The 15,904-nt window shown below is 46.6% G+C and overlaps 4 protein-coding genes across 4 annotated transcripts; 3 read left to right on the top strand and 1 right to left on the bottom strand.

Moving 5' to 3' along the window:
* The first annotated feature begins 384 nt into the window (after positions 1-384).
* B0J16DRAFT_200652 (kinase-like domain-containing protein) lies at positions 385-1,414 on the top strand. The gene has a single exon (XM_046122959.1). The coding sequence runs from the start codon at positions 482-484 to the stop codon at positions 1,361-1,363; it is 882 nt and encodes a 293-aa protein (XP_045977367.1). The 5' UTR covers positions 385-481; the 3' UTR covers positions 1,364-1,414.
* A 50-nt stretch (positions 1,415-1,464) lies between these two features.
* Positions 1,465-1,857, bottom strand: B0J16DRAFT_359107 (uncharacterized protein; the record flags this gene model as incomplete). The annotated part of the gene is made up of 1 exon (XM_046129626.1): positions 1,465-1,857. One exon carries the CDS (start codon positions 1,855-1,857, stop codon positions 1,465-1,467), a length of 393 nt encoding a protein of 130 aa, XP_045977368.1.
* Positions 1,858-4,291: 2,434 nt separating this feature from the next.
* On the top strand, positions 4,292-5,250 carry B0J16DRAFT_276707 (uncharacterized protein; the record flags this gene model as incomplete). The annotated part of the gene is made up of 3 exons (XM_046123767.1): positions 4,292-4,493; positions 4,559-4,999; positions 5,045-5,250. Coding segments are annotated over 3 exons (849 nt in total), but the record flags the coding sequence as incomplete, so codon positions are not given.
* A 5,005-nt stretch (positions 5,251-10,255) lies between these two features.
* On the top strand, positions 10,256-11,336 carry B0J16DRAFT_312411 (uncharacterized protein; the record flags this gene model as incomplete). Its single annotated transcript, XM_046125048.1, has 1 exon — positions 10,256-11,336. One exon carries the CDS (start codon positions 10,256-10,258, stop codon positions 11,114-11,116), a length of 861 nt encoding a protein of 286 aa, XP_045977370.1. The 3' UTR covers positions 11,117-11,336.
* Positions 11,337-15,904: the final 4,568 nt, after the last annotated feature.

Here is a 15,904-nt window from a genome sequence, read left to right on the forward strand (position 1 = left end):
AGATGAGAGCATGTATATCGTAGTCAATGAAGAGTTAAAGATAGCTTAATAATTCTATAACCACATTTTTCAGCATGACGAAGTGAATATCTATAATTGAGCCAATAAATTCGACACTCTCGGAGTGAACCTGAAGATTCAGGATGAGGAAAGACTACCCCCGAGGTTTGCCTTGATGGTTTGTTGCCATTGATCCCCTGATAAGGGCAGAGACGGTGGAGGATTCGAAACCAATCAGCGTGCACGGATAAAAAGGATGTCGAACAAAGCTTCTGGAGAGTATTGAACAATCCTTAATCAGCAGCACCGGCGCGCAATAACTTTAATCCTGCCTAAACAGATTATTCGTCACTTCTTGAACGACCCATGTATCAGTGTCCACGGCGCGCTTTCATCTAAATAAGCTGATGGCCACGTGCTATACATAAAGCAGCGCCTCTAACTCCGTTAATCCAGCGATTTCGCTTAGCTAGCTTCCAGCATGTCAACACCTTACGTTCCTCCAGACGACGGAACGGCCACTCAACACGACGGTACAGGCTCCTTGGCCATAAAAAATACGCTACTTCGTCGCCTGCTGACTTGTATCGCTCTCAAAACTACCGCGCGCTTGTACGAACACAATGGGCCTTGTATTCCCATTTCCAAACACCGCATCGTCAAGACGGGGCCATTTGTCCATCTCACCGAAGCAGCAACTATGAGTTTCGTCGCCGCCAATACTTCCATCCCTGTCCCGACTGTCCACTGTTCGTTCATCCACAAGAATCGAGCCTTTATCGTTATGGAGCGCATTCAAGGAAATTCCCTCGCAGAAGCCTGGCCAACATTGTCCGATGCCGACCTGAACAACATTTTTGCGCAGCTTCGGCAAATGTTCCAGGAACTGAGGGCTCTTCGGCCACCTCCTGGCACAGGAGTAGAAAGCTGTCGAGGCGATTCGTTGCGCGACTCCCGCATACCACGGTCAAGACCTAGATTCGGGCCGTTCAAGTGTGTCCAAGATTTCCATCGATGGTTACGTGAAGATCTCAGGCCAGAAGAACAGCCGGACCATATGCATGATCAAGAATGGAAGGAAATAAAAGAAATGGTGAGTAAACAGGACGGTCCGTGGCCACCGCCGGTATTTACTCATGGAGATCTAAATCCCTTCAACATTTTGGTTCGCGATGGTTATGTCGTTGGTATCATTGATTGGGAGTTTGCGGGTTGGTACCCTTGTTACTGGGAATACACTTCTGCATGGTGTGGGAACCATACTCGGCAAGCATGGCAAGGTTTTATTGCTCAGTTTCTTGATCCCTACCCTGCCGAGCTTGAAATGGAGAAGACACGCCAAAGATGGTGGGGAGATATTTGAAGTTTTGCCAAATACAGTTCTAATGCCCCGTCCGAAATACAATCCTACCAGATGCACGAACGAAACAGAAAAAAATATCAACCAGAAACGGATCCCGCTAGCTAAGGTACCACCTCCTTCCCTTGGAGCATATCATATGTCGGCTTCGGCAACGCCATGTCCGCAGCATTGAGATATCTTCCAGCTGCGGTCTTACTCGCGACGTATTCGCGAGCAACCGCCTCGATCTTTTCCCAATTCAGTTCCGCGGTCCCAGTAGCCATGCCGTCTTGAGCTATCCGGGACAAAGCTTGGGCGACCCAAGTTCGGCAACGCCAGTTAGGGTCGTTTTGGACAACGGGTGTGTTCCGAATAAGTTCGACCAGCCGATTTTCGTCTTCGATCTTGGCAATGACAATACGAGCGAGGAGATTGTTGGTACTCCGCACATTGGACAGAGGTATCTCCTCATATATCCAGCTGCGAATAGGGTGATTCTTGACATGGTAGCGCATACCAGGGATTTCGGCACCTTTTTCGCTCTTCGGTCCGATAAGAAAACCCCAATGATACCTATAGCGAGAATTTAGCTTGAGCTGGGTAAACAGTAGCGGTAGTAATTACCTTCGCTCTTCATTGTTGACGACTCCACTGGGGTACAAGGCAATATACAATCGGTTTTTATTGCCACCCATCTTGAGAATTTGAAAGCAGGTCAGGTACTTTTTTATCAACAAGCCCGATTAGCGGGTTAACATATATAAAAAAGAATCTGTAAAGATAAAGTTTCAATTAAAAGGCAGTTGGCAAGTTTGACATTGACAACTTAGTTGGTATCCTGCCTCTATTTATCATTAACTACAGGAGATGAATATAGAAATCTATGTCAGAATGGTAGCGTAGGACGCGTTTAATCTCGGGTCTCAACTTGCATTTCGCTGGCGCGCGCCAATGCGCTCATTCGAGATCTCGGCCCCAATGTTATTACCGCGCGCCAGATGAGACAGCTTATCAAACTCAATAAATATAACGTGCGTGATAAGCGAGTGCTCCAAAAATCCCTCAACCTACACTATCACTTTTCAATCAGATATTTCTCAACAACCCAATATGCTAGAGTCTTCAAATGAAGCTAAGATTATTCTTGCCCTTCAGGCCCTCCAGAATGATCCAAAATTAAGTCTTAGAAAGGCCGCAGCTATGTATCATGTTGACCGCTTTGCCTTAAGTCGCCGCCGGCAAGGCATTCTTTCAAAGCGTGAAACTCTCACAAAGTCACGGTTATTTTCTGATCAGGAAGAGGATACGATAGTCCAATACCTCCTTGACCTAGATTCGCGAGGATTTCCCTCGCGACTATCATATGTGGAAGATATCGTGAATTCTTTACGTGCCAACCGCAATGCGCCACCCGTCGGCAAGCGATGGGCTTATAACTTCATCAAGCGACAACCAGAGCTAAATACACGTCGATTTCGCAGATATGACTATCAGAGAGCCAAATGCGAAGATCTGACTATTATTCGTGGCTGGTTTCGGCTTGTAGAGAATACAATCGCAATATACGGTATCCGATCAGATGATATCTGGAACTTTGATGAGACCGGCTTTATGATGGGTATGATCGAGCCCGGAACAGTCGTCACAGGCTCCCACAGGCAGGGGTTACCAAAGCAAGTACAGCCTGGAAATCGCGAATGGATTATTGTGATCGAGGGGATTAATGCCGAAGGTCAATCGATCCCGCCGTTTATCATTGGTGCAGGTAAAGATCACCTTGCCACTTGGTATGAAGAATGCGACCTCCCCGGCGATTGGGTTATTGCATTGAGCGAAAATGGATGGACTAATAATAACCTGGGTCTCGAGTGGCTAAAGCACTTTGATCGGGCTACAGCTAAACGGACGAACAGTCGCTATCGACTCTTGATCCTTGATGGTCATGAAAGTCACCACTCCGTCGAATTCGAGGGATATTGCAAGGAGAACAAGATTATCACGCTCTGTATGCCTGCTCATGCCTCTCACTTACTTCAGCCTCTTGACGTAGGGTGCTTTGGGCCGCTAAAAAAGGCCTATGGTCGAGAAATAGAGCATCTGATCAGATGCTTTATATCCCATATCACTAAGACCGAGTTCCTTCCTGCCTTTCATGCCGCTCACCAAGCTGCTATTACAGAAAGTAATATCAAGGGAGGTTTTAGAGGAGCTGGGCTTGCTCCCTTTGACCCAGAAAATGTCATCTCAAAGCTTGATGTACAGCTACGGACTCCAACGCCTCCCGTCGAGGTCATAATACCATCGACCCCTTGGACTTCAAGGACCCCAAAGACAGTACTAGAGGCCCAATTGCATTCTAAATATCTGCAAGGAAGGATCAGAAATCACAAAAGCAGCTCCCCTGAGTCAATAATTCAAGCCGTTAAGTTTTTTGAGAAGTCAACAACTAACCTTATAGATGAGATGGCCTTACTATATAAAAGGAATCAACAACTTGAACAGCAGAATAAGACAGTAGGGCGGCGCCGAAGGGGAAGAAGGACTACGGTACAGAAAGAAGGGGCTTTAACTATAATGGAAGCATCACAAGCACTTGATCAGATAGATATTGATGCGCAGGTGACAGCTGAATCCTCAAGAGGTGGTCAAGGAAGGTCACAAGGATCAAAGCCTCGGCAATGTAGTATTTGCGGAAAGACCGGGCATACTGCAAGGACCTGTCAAGGGTCAATTGAGGTCAATAGGGAATAGTATTGCAATTAATTTTAATTGATCAAATAGGTTGTGGTGTTGTTATTGCGAATTTAATTTGAGTGGTTGGGATATGTGGCTCACTCGCTTGTCTGGCTCACTCGCTTATCATGTACGTTAGTTACATCAGACGGTTGCTTACCTAACTTACACTTACACTGCTCTGGGCCGAAAGGGCAGTTGGTGTAGTTGATCGGAACCTTGTTCTTGACGAGAGAAGGATATCACTTCGAGACCCATGGAGACAATCAGCACTGGTCGCAGTCCTTGCACAACAAGTTGCTCATTCTGGATGTTGATATCCGGCTAGGTACGGATCCTGGTGCTCTCCCAAATGAGACGTCCCTGAAAAACGAAACAATGGGAAGGACTGCTGGAATGACGAATCACTATCTTTACAGTAACTTCTCCTTTCAGTACGCCTGCCAAAAGAAGGGAACAACTAACTTCTACTGTCTTCTTCAGTTGTCATTCACGGATATGACTATCGGTTCATCCGAGCTCCTGGCTATCCTTACCGCCATGAGGCCTGGACCAAGGTTCCGATGATCAGAGAGGCACTCAAGGATCACGAAATCGTCGTTTTTCTTAATGCTGACGTCATATTTATGTACCCTCAAATGCCCTTCGAGTGGATCATGAAACTATGGAATGTCACAAATAACACTCTTATCTTTATGACTAATGACCTAGACCCACCACGAAACCGCCACGTCGATGATCAGGTCACACAGAATTCACGCTTCCTTATCGCTCGGCAGAGCAATGGAACACAAGGCCTCCTAAACGACTGGGAGAACTGTCATATCGACAGAAAATCTAAAAAGTGTAAGCCCAGCGCCACAGGCTCGGCCGATGAGCGAGCAGCTCTTTCTAGTTATGTCTGGTATAATTATAGTTCAACAGGTGGGTTACATGCGATGCTATTTATGGACGGGAATGGCGGTCCAGGCATTGGGGGCAAGGCATGTGGTGGAGACTTTATCCGTAACCATTGGTTGCATGAGGGTTATCCTGCCAAAGGCTTAAGTGACCTAGTAATGAAACTCGGTATGCCTACGATAGACTGCTTAGCCATTTCCTATTATGTTAGCAGGCAATCCTTGGCTTCTTTATTTAACGTGTGTCATCCATATAATATTTATACTGCTCTATAGCACTATAGAAAGCACATTTCTTAGAATTTAAAAGCGTAACTTAGCTATCCAGTATAAATTGCATATGAGAATTCGTCAGGTATACATTAGACGGTTATATGGCTGGATTTTGGCAATAAGAATGAATAGGCGGGAAAAAAAGAAGGGGAAAGGGAGCGTAGAGATGCCAAGATAGAGAGACTCTGATGAAACCATTAACAGGTGCGGTGCGATAGGGTGATCGATCCCTGTTGATCCGTGTTAAGATATAATTTATGAGGCTGTCATCTTTTTCTTATAAAGTATATACTTCTTCTTATCATACTAGATGTCAGCCGAAAGGTCTCAAATCTTGCCTTCTCAATCTCTTTCTTATAGGCTTTGATACGCTGTTATAGGACTTTGATCAATGTTTGCGTCCTCTTTAACGCCTGCCAACGGTTTCCGTACAAGTATTTGGCTTCTTCCAGCATTTCATCAGCCGCTCTTACCTCGTTGTCACAATTCTCTTGGGCCTTGTATACTAACTGACGACTGTATATGCCTTATGTTAAGATACCAGCTTATTTGCTAGGCCCTGCAACAGCCTTTTCCTGGCGTTATGCAGTTTTTGTGGCAATGACTCCGTCTTCTTCCTTCCGTTCGGTATTACCGTATCATTGCAAATGGATTCAAACTGACTTTGGATAGCAGGCAAGAATGGATACTGAGATGTAATCGAATTAGTTACTCGAGAACAAGTTCGAGGGTACTCGCTGGAAGACAGATGCACCTGAACTCATAGTACTACACCCAACAGAACCTGCTAACGTAAACCTAATACGTACTAGCTTATCCCTTAGGAAACCACAACTGTCATATTATTATTGTAAAGAAGTTTGATTAATAGTTAGTAAGATGGAATTTGTAAAATTGCTGATAAATGCGACCGATGTATTTGTATATGCATTGTGAGGATTATACCGGTATAGCCGCATCAAGTAGCCGGAACCATGAGTTCCAACGGGTGATGTTGTCAAGTCCAAGCGCCTTTCCTGCAATGTCATCCCATGCATCATTGTGGACCGTGGAATTATGGATGAAAACCGCAATATTATGGAGTTTACCCATTGGGCCGATGCTCCGCCATCCGGTCGTGTCATGGCGCTTCTTACGCCTGTCGTGACTCTTTTGGTCCGTAGTCGCTCGAAGCTGGTCGTGCAAGGCGTTCGCAGCTGTTACATCATTCGCCTCGTCTTGCGCCGCTTCAATTGCCGCCTGCAGAGCGTGCTCGCTAGTTGCAAGGAGGAAAGCTTGAAGGGACAAGTTAATGATGTGGCCAGCACACCGCGTTCGAGAGGACATTGGATCAATCGTAACGTCGTACTCGTGCGACAGCTCAACGGCTAGTTGGCGGAGACAAGTGTCGTTTTTAGCGTCGTTTTTAGCGTCATTTTTAGCGTCATTGTCTCCAGTGAAGTAACCGATCCGGTGGGCTAAGCGGTACTGTCGGATAATTTTCATGAGGTGAGGAGTCATAGCCGCGCCGGCGTGAGCGCGGCGGAGGTTTGGCAGCCATAGTAATGCTTTCCGAGGTTTGGCAGCCATAGTAATGCTTTCCGAGGTTTGCAAGTCTCATCAACCCACTGTGCGTGGATAGCGATGTGTGCCTTGCGCTGAGGAGACGACCATACATCCATGGAAATGTGTACGAGGCTCCGAGCACGTTCCAGCCACTTCTTTACGGATTCTCGATGCGCGTCGTAGGCCCTAGTCAAGTCCCCTGCAACTGTGCTACCAGAGTCAGTCAGGAACTCTTGAACGGCAGGGTTTATCGCAGCTAGAAGAGCCTGGTATTCCGGCCACGTTACGAAGTTGAGCGGCAAATGTTTATGTGCGGAAAGTAGCATCTGTGCCTCTCGAAAGGCATCGAAGTTGATTACACTCCGTAAAGTGTTCATTTCCTTCTCCCTGACTTGCTGCAACTCCCTGACGGCTGTTCTGGCGAAGGCATTTTTGATGGCTAGTTGGCGCTTGTTTTGAGAGCTTGAATCCTCTCGAACAAATATGTGATGAGCCTTTTTGAGGTGATAGCGGGCGTTGCCAGATATGTGGGTTGACCAAGATGGATTGCGACAACGCTTGCAGTAGTGGAGTAAATTGCCGCTGATTGCGCGTGGCTCGTCGCCTTGAGCTCCTCGAAAGTGATCCCATGTTGCTATGGCTCTCAGTTTCCTTCTCTTGACCGTATGCTCAGTTGAAGATGCCTCGGGTTCCGATAGTGTGCTGGCAAATTGTGAGGCACTGTCAGAGGGTAGAACGGAGGAAGAGCTGGATGTGGCGCTGGATTGGGCCAGTGAGGATACGCTGACGTCCATTGTCGCCGTTAGAGATATGTCGCTGGCGTATTTCAAGCTGCGTATTTAACTGATGTGACGATGATGGCGAGGCAGCAAACAGCTTCCACTGCCAGGAGACACAAACACCGAGAGGCCTGCTAGGCAGCAGCAGAACAGGTGCTGGACTGCAATTAACCTGAAACACGCTGGTAGATTGACGCTGGAAAATAGTGGGCCATATTATTAATACTTTGTTATATATATTTATTGGCACCGTCCATATTGTTATCGATATGGATAAGCATAACAATAAATATGCCCATAACAATAAATATATATTGATTACCGAGATGTCTGCTTCTTCTGGTACCACTCAACATAGCTCTGAAGATTGAGAGTGGTGTCCAGCAGAAGAAACCATGAGTTCCACCGTGTATCGTTGTCGAGCCCCAGCGATCTTCCAGCGCGCTTCTTGAATTCATTCCATCGATAGTCGTTTTCGCGCATGTGAATCGATATGTTGCGCACCTTTCCAAGAGGCCCTAGCCGCCGCCATCCTTGCGCCCTTTGTGGTTTGATCCTGTCAGAAAAATCAGTGCCAAAAGCCGATTTATCGGCGTCTTCGATATGCTCCAAAGCCGCTCGAGCAGCCTCTTTTGAGTCTATGAAAAGGAAAGCCTGAACTGCCAGGTTCACTATATGGCCGTGGCACCGGATTCTATGGGTCTTGGCCTCCCAGTCGACGCCCTTCTCCTGGAGATAATTGCCGAGTAAGCGGCATAATTTGTCGTTTGATCCGTGATTATCACCAGTGTAGAATCCCACTTTATTCCAGATATTATAATCCTCGAGCACGTGCTGAAGGAGCTTCCATTGTTCGGCACCACCGTGACTACCCGGCCCGTCAAGACCTGGCAACTCCGACAAAGCTAATAGTGCCTGCAGCGCTTCTTTTGCATCCGGGTCTACAAATTTGACGCATATCCCAAGGAAGGCTTTGTGATTTGGAGCAGACCACACGTCAGCAGAGAGATGAAGTTTCCATGGTGTAGACTGCAATTTTCTTCGCAACATGTCTTTGTGCACACAAAAGGAATTGGAGACAAGCTTCTGTATGGAGCCGTGAGAAAGGCTGATGAGGTCATCTGCCGCGGGATTGACTGCAGAAATGAGCGCATGAAGCTCTGGCCAAGAACTGCAGTTGTAAGAGAGATTACGGACAGTCACGAGCTGAATAAGTGCCCCCAACGCCGCTTTGTGATTGATAGCATGTCTCAGAGTTTCTTGTCGTTTTGCCAGTTGCTTTGCAGCATGCACCTCGCCGGCCTTGGCGAAAGCATCCTGAATAAGATGGTTACGCCCTTTTTAATCGGATGTTCATGGGCTTCCAGCTCAATGCCGTGTATCTTGAGCAGATGATTCCGAAAGGTCGTTGAAACGGTCGTGGAGTAAGTCGGACTTACACAATGCATGCAGTAGTAAATCTTTTCATTTTTGCGACCGCAACGAGATGGCTCCGAATTGAGGGGCTCACGGGCGTGTGCCCAAGTATTTGCGGTCGTTTTGCGCTTTCAAGCCATGCGCTCTTGGACATCGCCGCTTGAGAATCGAGGGTTCGTGCTGAAGATTGAGGAAGAGCACAATTCGCTTGTGGAAACTGGAAACCCCACAGGGTCAGTGGAAGTGGACGTCATTAGCGAGGACATACGCAGTGTCCCTACACAGTGATGTTGGAGTTAAAGAAAGAGTGGAGAGTTGGAAAATCGCCCCTGAACGGGATTACTACAGGGATCAAATTTTTTCCGCCGTATTGCCATACTTATGGAATACAACATCCCCGTATGGAATATGGATTAACGCGTATGGATTATTTCATATGGATTAATTAATCCATACGCGTATGGATAGAAAGCCTGGACTCAGGTGAGTCTGGGCAGAGAACGCTTACTGCTTGCTTGCCTCAGGTCTAAAGCAACAACGATTTTGGCAGATTTTCCAATGCCCTTAATTGGTTCGTTCTCCTTACCTGATCAGATCTCTCAAAAAACAACCACCTATCCAGCGAAAGGGGGGCTGTACACACCAAGTTTTTCTAAATGAGCAATCCTTATTGCTCCATTTTCGGCCCCCAACTTACCCCCTGTCTTTTAGGATTCAGGCCCCTGCGTGAAGTGGGACAAGTAACAGGTTAGGGCTTATTTATTGGAGGAAGATAAGCTTGTGATGCAATGCTTGTTTTCAGCTCTTCGGCTGGCGCGTAGCCCTTCTACTCAATAACGCCCTTGCTATGGCAGGACTTCAAAAGTGCTGACTATTTGTCCGAAGGGGACCCCGCCTTTTTTCTTTCGCGCACAACCTTCATTTTGTACCTCGGCCAATACTTTAACAGTTTGCAGAAATTCAAGCATCATTACCAAGTCCCAAGGCACTAAGCAATGCGTCTTTCAAAGATGATGTGCCTTCTGGCAGCCCATGGTCTATACATCTCGACCGTTTCTGCGGTTCTCGACCGGTCTCGCTCCCAGTTCAAAGCATGGTTTCCCACCATAGAAACATACTCCAAAGAGCATTGGATGAAGGAAGATTGCCCTCAAGAGTTCGAGGCCTATTTCGATGAGAACCTGAAGGAAGAAGCTGGTGTTCACAGGTACTCAAGTGACTTGATGAACTGCATTCTCAATGTCTATGGAGAGGTCAACAAGGCAAACATGGCTGTCACGGCTATACTACTGGCGCTTCTTCCCGGAGGTCTGGTTCAGTTTGGACCTAGCATGGCTGAGATAAGCCTCCTGAGCACCCGCAGACCACTCCTTGCCATACTCCTGGGCTTTGGACTAATGTCACCAAACCCCACCGAGTTTGAGTACGAGGCCATCTTGGAGAAAGCCTCCAATAATAACGAGCCCCTCGTGCCCCTACGCATTCTAGATGGGCGCTCCTTCGCTGCAAAGGCTCTTGTGTCCTTTGTTGAATACGGCATCGGGTTGGCGGCGACGGGGAACTTGTTCTGGGAAGTCTATATGTTCACATATCGCGCTATATCCCTAGCCCCAATGGTCGTCTACATTCACGGCTTGCCAGAGACATCCATACTGTTTGGTTGGGCTTTTTTGAACTTACCAATCTACCTACTAAGCTTTGGCGTATTTGCGTTGAACTTTCGCCGCACGACACCAGGAAGCAATTTTGTCAGATTGATCGTTGATGAGCTGACTCCTTGTGGCCAAGGCCGAAACCACACAATCAAGCGTCGAGATAACAGACTTTTCCTACAGAACCTCCTTGGAACCGCCGTTCGAGTGATTGGAGGTCTTCACATCATTCTTGGTACTGTTCTTATTGGCAGCATTGTTCTTATTCCTTTGGCCGACTCTCTGCCAGTTATCTACACGTTTGTATTCGCGGCTTTATTTACAAGGGCTGTCTTGGTTTATGAGTTGAACGGTCTGGCGAGAAAGACAACTGTGGAGAAGGAGAAGGAGAAGATGCCACGGGAAGTTGATGCTGAGGCTAAAGGTCTTCTGTGCGTCAATTGCATCCCACTGAACCAAAGAGACATGGAAGAGTAATGAAATCTGATTAAGAGGAGATATGAACTATGTTTGTGGAGCAGGGTGAGGGATGATCGGGTTGAACCTTCTACAACGGCATGTTTTTCAATGACCCATTTCACGATTACCTGTCTTGCAGTCTCACATCACAAACAGTCTTGTAACTGCGCCTTTGCCACTACTTGTTTTCTCCGGCCACACAGTAAATATATTTATCCAACATGTTTTAAGTGTACATCAAAAACAATAATCCTGTACCACAGAGGTCTAAGCCCATAGCTGTATGGGCTGAAAGCAGACTCATAGCAGCGCTACAGACACTTGTGATAAGTGCACAGGCAAAAAGAAACCTGCTCGTAGTATAATTTGATTTCCAGGAAGTAAAGGCTGTAGATACCTGCAGCCTTGAACCAGCGCTCATCATATGTCAACTCAATCAATCAATCACCCCAATCAAATCAATCAAATTATTGAATTCTTCCTTTCAATCAACTCAATTCATGCATTTCGAAAGTTGAAATAACGTGGTTAATAAGCAAGTGCTCCACTCATCTCAGCCTCAAGACTTAATATAATATTAAAAACACCACAACCTATCTGATCAATTAGAATTACTCGCTATACTCTTCTATAGAGGCCTCAATCACTTCCTGACAGGTCCTTGCATTATGTCAGGTCTTACCGCAAGTCCCATAGGGCCGAACTCGCGGTCCCTCGGACCTTCCGCGACCACCACTTCTCGAGGATTCGGCCACTACCTGCGTATCAACATCCATCTGATCAATTACTTGCGATATTTCCCCTATAGTTAAAGGCCCTCCTTTCTATAGTCGAGTCCTTTTTCCCCTTCGGCGCCGCCCTACTATTAAATTCTTCTCTTCAACTTCTCGAAGCTTACCCTCTAGTAAGACCATCTTATAGATAAGAACGCTTATTGCCTTTTCAAAATGCTTAATAGCTTCAACTATTAACTCTGGGGAGCTACTCTCATGATTAATAATCCTTCCTTGTAGATATTTGGAATGCGATTGGGCCTCTAATACTATCTTTGGGGTCCTTGCAGTCCAAGGGGTCGAAGGTTATGTGACCTCCTCGGGAGGTGTCGGGGTCCGTAGCTGCACATCAAGCTTTGGGATAATAATTTCTGGGTTAAAGGGAGCAAGCCCAGCTCCTCTAAAATCTCCCCGGATATTACTTGCTATAATAGTAGCTCGGTGAGCGGCGTGAAAGGCGGGAAAGAACTCGGTCTTAGAAACATGGTTTATAGAGCATCTTATTAGATGCTCTATTTCTCGCCCATATGTCTTCCTCAGTGGCCCAAAGCACCCAAAATCAAGAGGCTGAAGTAGAAGAGATGCATTAGGAGGTATAAAAAGCGTGATAATATCATTATCCTTACAATATCTCTCAAATTCGATAGAGTGGTGGCTTTCGTGACCATCAAGGATTAGGAGACGATAGGAACCAACTAATCGCTTAACTATAGACTGATTAAAGTGCTTTAGCCAGTCATGACCTAGCTGGTTATTAGCCCATCCATTTTAGCTCATTGCAATAACCCAATCGCCGGGGAGGTCATATTCTCGATACCAGTTCGCAAGGTGATATTAGCCTGAACCAATAATAAACGGCGGGATCGATTAACCTTCCGTATTAACCGCCTCGATCACAGTAATCCATTCACGGTTTCCAGGTTAGACTGCTTTTGGCCTTCCTTGCCTTTCTGCACCTATGGCAACCATCCCGGACTGTATCATACCCATCATAAAGCCGGTCTCGTCGAAGTTCCAGATATCATCTGATCGGATACCATATTTCGCGATTATATTCTCTACAAACCGAAACCAGTCACGAATAATAGTCGGATCTTCGCATTTGGCTCTCTAATAGTCATATCTTCGAAATAGACGCGTCTTAAGCTCTGGTTGTCGCTTGGTGAAGTTATGAGCCCAGCGCTTGCCAACAGGTAACGCATCGCGGTCGGCAAGCAGAGAATTAGCCATTTCTTCCACATAACGCTATCGCGGGGGAGATCCTCGGATGTCTAGGTCAAGGATAAATTGAACTATCATATCCTCTTCTAGATCAGATAGTCGCCTTGTCTTTTGAATAGTATCGTGTCGCTACTGAATGCCACGTTGACGGCGACGTAAGGCAAAGCGGTCAACTTTATAGATATCTGCGGTGCGTCGGAGACTCATTTTTGGGTCATTTAGGAGAGCCTGAAGGGCAGGAAGGATTTTAGCTTCATGTAAGGGTTATGAGCACTTGGTTGTCTGGGGCACTTGCTTATCAACCACGGTATAGTAGTTTAATAGCCTTAGCTAAAAATTTATATTCCCCTACTCTTCTATTCCTAATTGTCGTGTACCCCTAATTGTCGCCTACCCCTGTTTATTTCTCACGAGTTTGTTTATCTCCCGTCTATTTCCATATGCCCATACTATGCTGACCTGTATTCCCTCATTTCGATCGACAGTCTGCGGGCGCATTACTTACGCGTGTAAACACGTATTAACGTGTACTTCAGCTTTTCTTACATTATCTACTCTGTTTGCTGTAATTTCAATTGGAGGTTTCCTTCAACGATCTTTAAAAGCTCGTACCATCAAGAGGCTAGTGGACTATAAACTACTTTCACTATGGAACTTGAAGATCTCTTTTACTACGATCCTTCTTGGCGTATCATTGTTTGCAAACAATGTGGCGTTGTACCGCAAACCAATATCGCCCAGCATATCCGACGGCACCACAACGCGACGCGTGCCTTTAAGGTTGCTACCACCAAGCTATTTGAGCAAAGTTTCGACCATCTACCTCTCATACGAGATGCCGATGAGATATGTAGGAACGTGCGACCGTTGCCGATCGCCCATCCGATTCGGTTCCTTGATATTTTTCATGATGGAATTTGTTGTCTACTTTGTCAAGATGACCGAGACCGGTATGTCTGCCGAGGTCGCACAGCAATAGAAGAGCATCTCAAAAAGATTCATAATCAACCATTGCGCCAACCAGGGCGTAGACGACAGGGAGAGGCCGGAGGGATCAAAGGTTTGACCCAGGCCGGTCTGGTCCAAACTCCAGTCGCTTGTCAAACCCTTTTTCACGGCCCACGATGCAGGTACTTTATCGTCAAGGCCCGCAAAGTTCACGAGGAAACAGAGCAAAGCCCATCTGGATCTGATGCAGGAAGTGACGCAACTACCACAGGCCTCGCGTTTACTCAACCTAGACTCGAGGACATCATAAACCTTCAGCTTGCTCAGCAGGAAAACGAAAACTCAGCAATATCAAATCAGACTGGCTTAAACATAAACTTTCTATCTTCTGACCCTCGACATCAATCCCAGTGGCTTCGAGTCACGGAATGGCCCCGCTTCCTAGAGCCCCACAAACAAGAACTCCCTCAGGTCGCTGCTCTAGTTTCACTTCCAAACCTAGCCAAGTCCTATGAACTAGGTTCCCCAGGCAGTTCTGAAATTTTGCTCTCTATTCTTCTTGATTCTCTTTCGCGCGTGATCACCCGATCACGGAGTTCGCTTCAGGATGGCATGTTGAATGCTTTCGACCAACATCGACTCAACTCATTCATCTCTGGTCGCTCGTCCCGGAAGCCACTAATTCATAACCTAAGAGAAGACACGTATAAAAAATACAGCCGCGTCCTTCAGCACTTAATGTGCTATCTTTTTCGACTAGCATGGTTAAAAAAGGGTCCAAAATTACACTACCGGCTTACTGAGGGACAGGCTGTAGCGATAATGGACGCCGTTCACACAGCGTCAGAAATGAGTGCTGCCAGCGGCGATGGGCAGAATACCGATCATGCTGAAGAAATCAGAAAGAGGCTTGACGTTAAGTGCCTTATTCTGATGGTTTCGCTACTAGATCATAAATTATATGGCGATGTTTATGATAGCATTGTTGTCAGCTTTCTGGCAGTAATGGGAATCCGTCAAGATGTGACATCCAGCAACGCGCAGAAATTGTCAGAGGCTGCTGAGTTTACTCCGAAGTTATCAGCGCTCATCAAGATGGGCCAGCTTCTTGTGGCCGAGAGGGCGCTTCTTGCGGTCAAACTTGACGAAGCAGACGTCCCGGCTTACGCACTAGAAGAAATGCAAGACAGGTTTATGACAAAAGACGCGAGGTCACCGATAAGCTGGTCACTAAAGCTTCGCGCATACGGCAAAGCCGTAAAAGATAATACGACAAGCCTTGGCTATATCACGTGGTCGGACGACAACGAGATTCTAAGCTATAAAAAAATGCGCTTCTCAATGACTGGACTTCGTGACCTGCTTTCTGCAGAAGTAGAAGCGGCGCAGAACCAGTTAGCAGATTTACTCTTGGTGCCACCTGACATAGAGAGAAAGCATATTGTGCCCCAGATTAGCCTGCGATCAGTCGTGGATGATCCGTCGGAAGGGGCCCCAAGTTGGAACTTCACTTGCCATCCCCAGAACAAGGTCTTGCATGGCCATCAGAGGTGGATACTTGATCGTATACTCAAAGAAGCTTTTCTGCGACGGGACTGCTTCGAGAATGAATCAACAGGTAAATGGAGGTTGCAAACTGTAAGCCGATACTTATCTACAGTCAACGCATTCCTCGAGCGGTTGCTACTTCTCGTACATATTACAGGGGGTCAGCCAGCACGTGGGACGGAACTACTTTGTATTCAGCACTCTAACCCTAGAGACGGGTCGGGAGGCCGTCGAAATATCTTTGTTGAGAATGGCCTCGTCAGCTTCGTGACCTATTATCATAAGGGATATAGCGTCACTGGTACAACCAAGATCA

The sequence above is a fragment of the Fusarium flagelliforme genome, assembly GCF_020744385.1.
Source record: "Fusarium flagelliforme strain FIESC 12 MPI-CAGE-AA-0113 chromosome Unknown B0J16scaffold_9, whole genome shotgun sequence".
NCBI lineage: Eukaryota > Fungi > Ascomycota > Sordariomycetes > Hypocreales > Nectriaceae > Fusarium > Fusarium flagelliforme.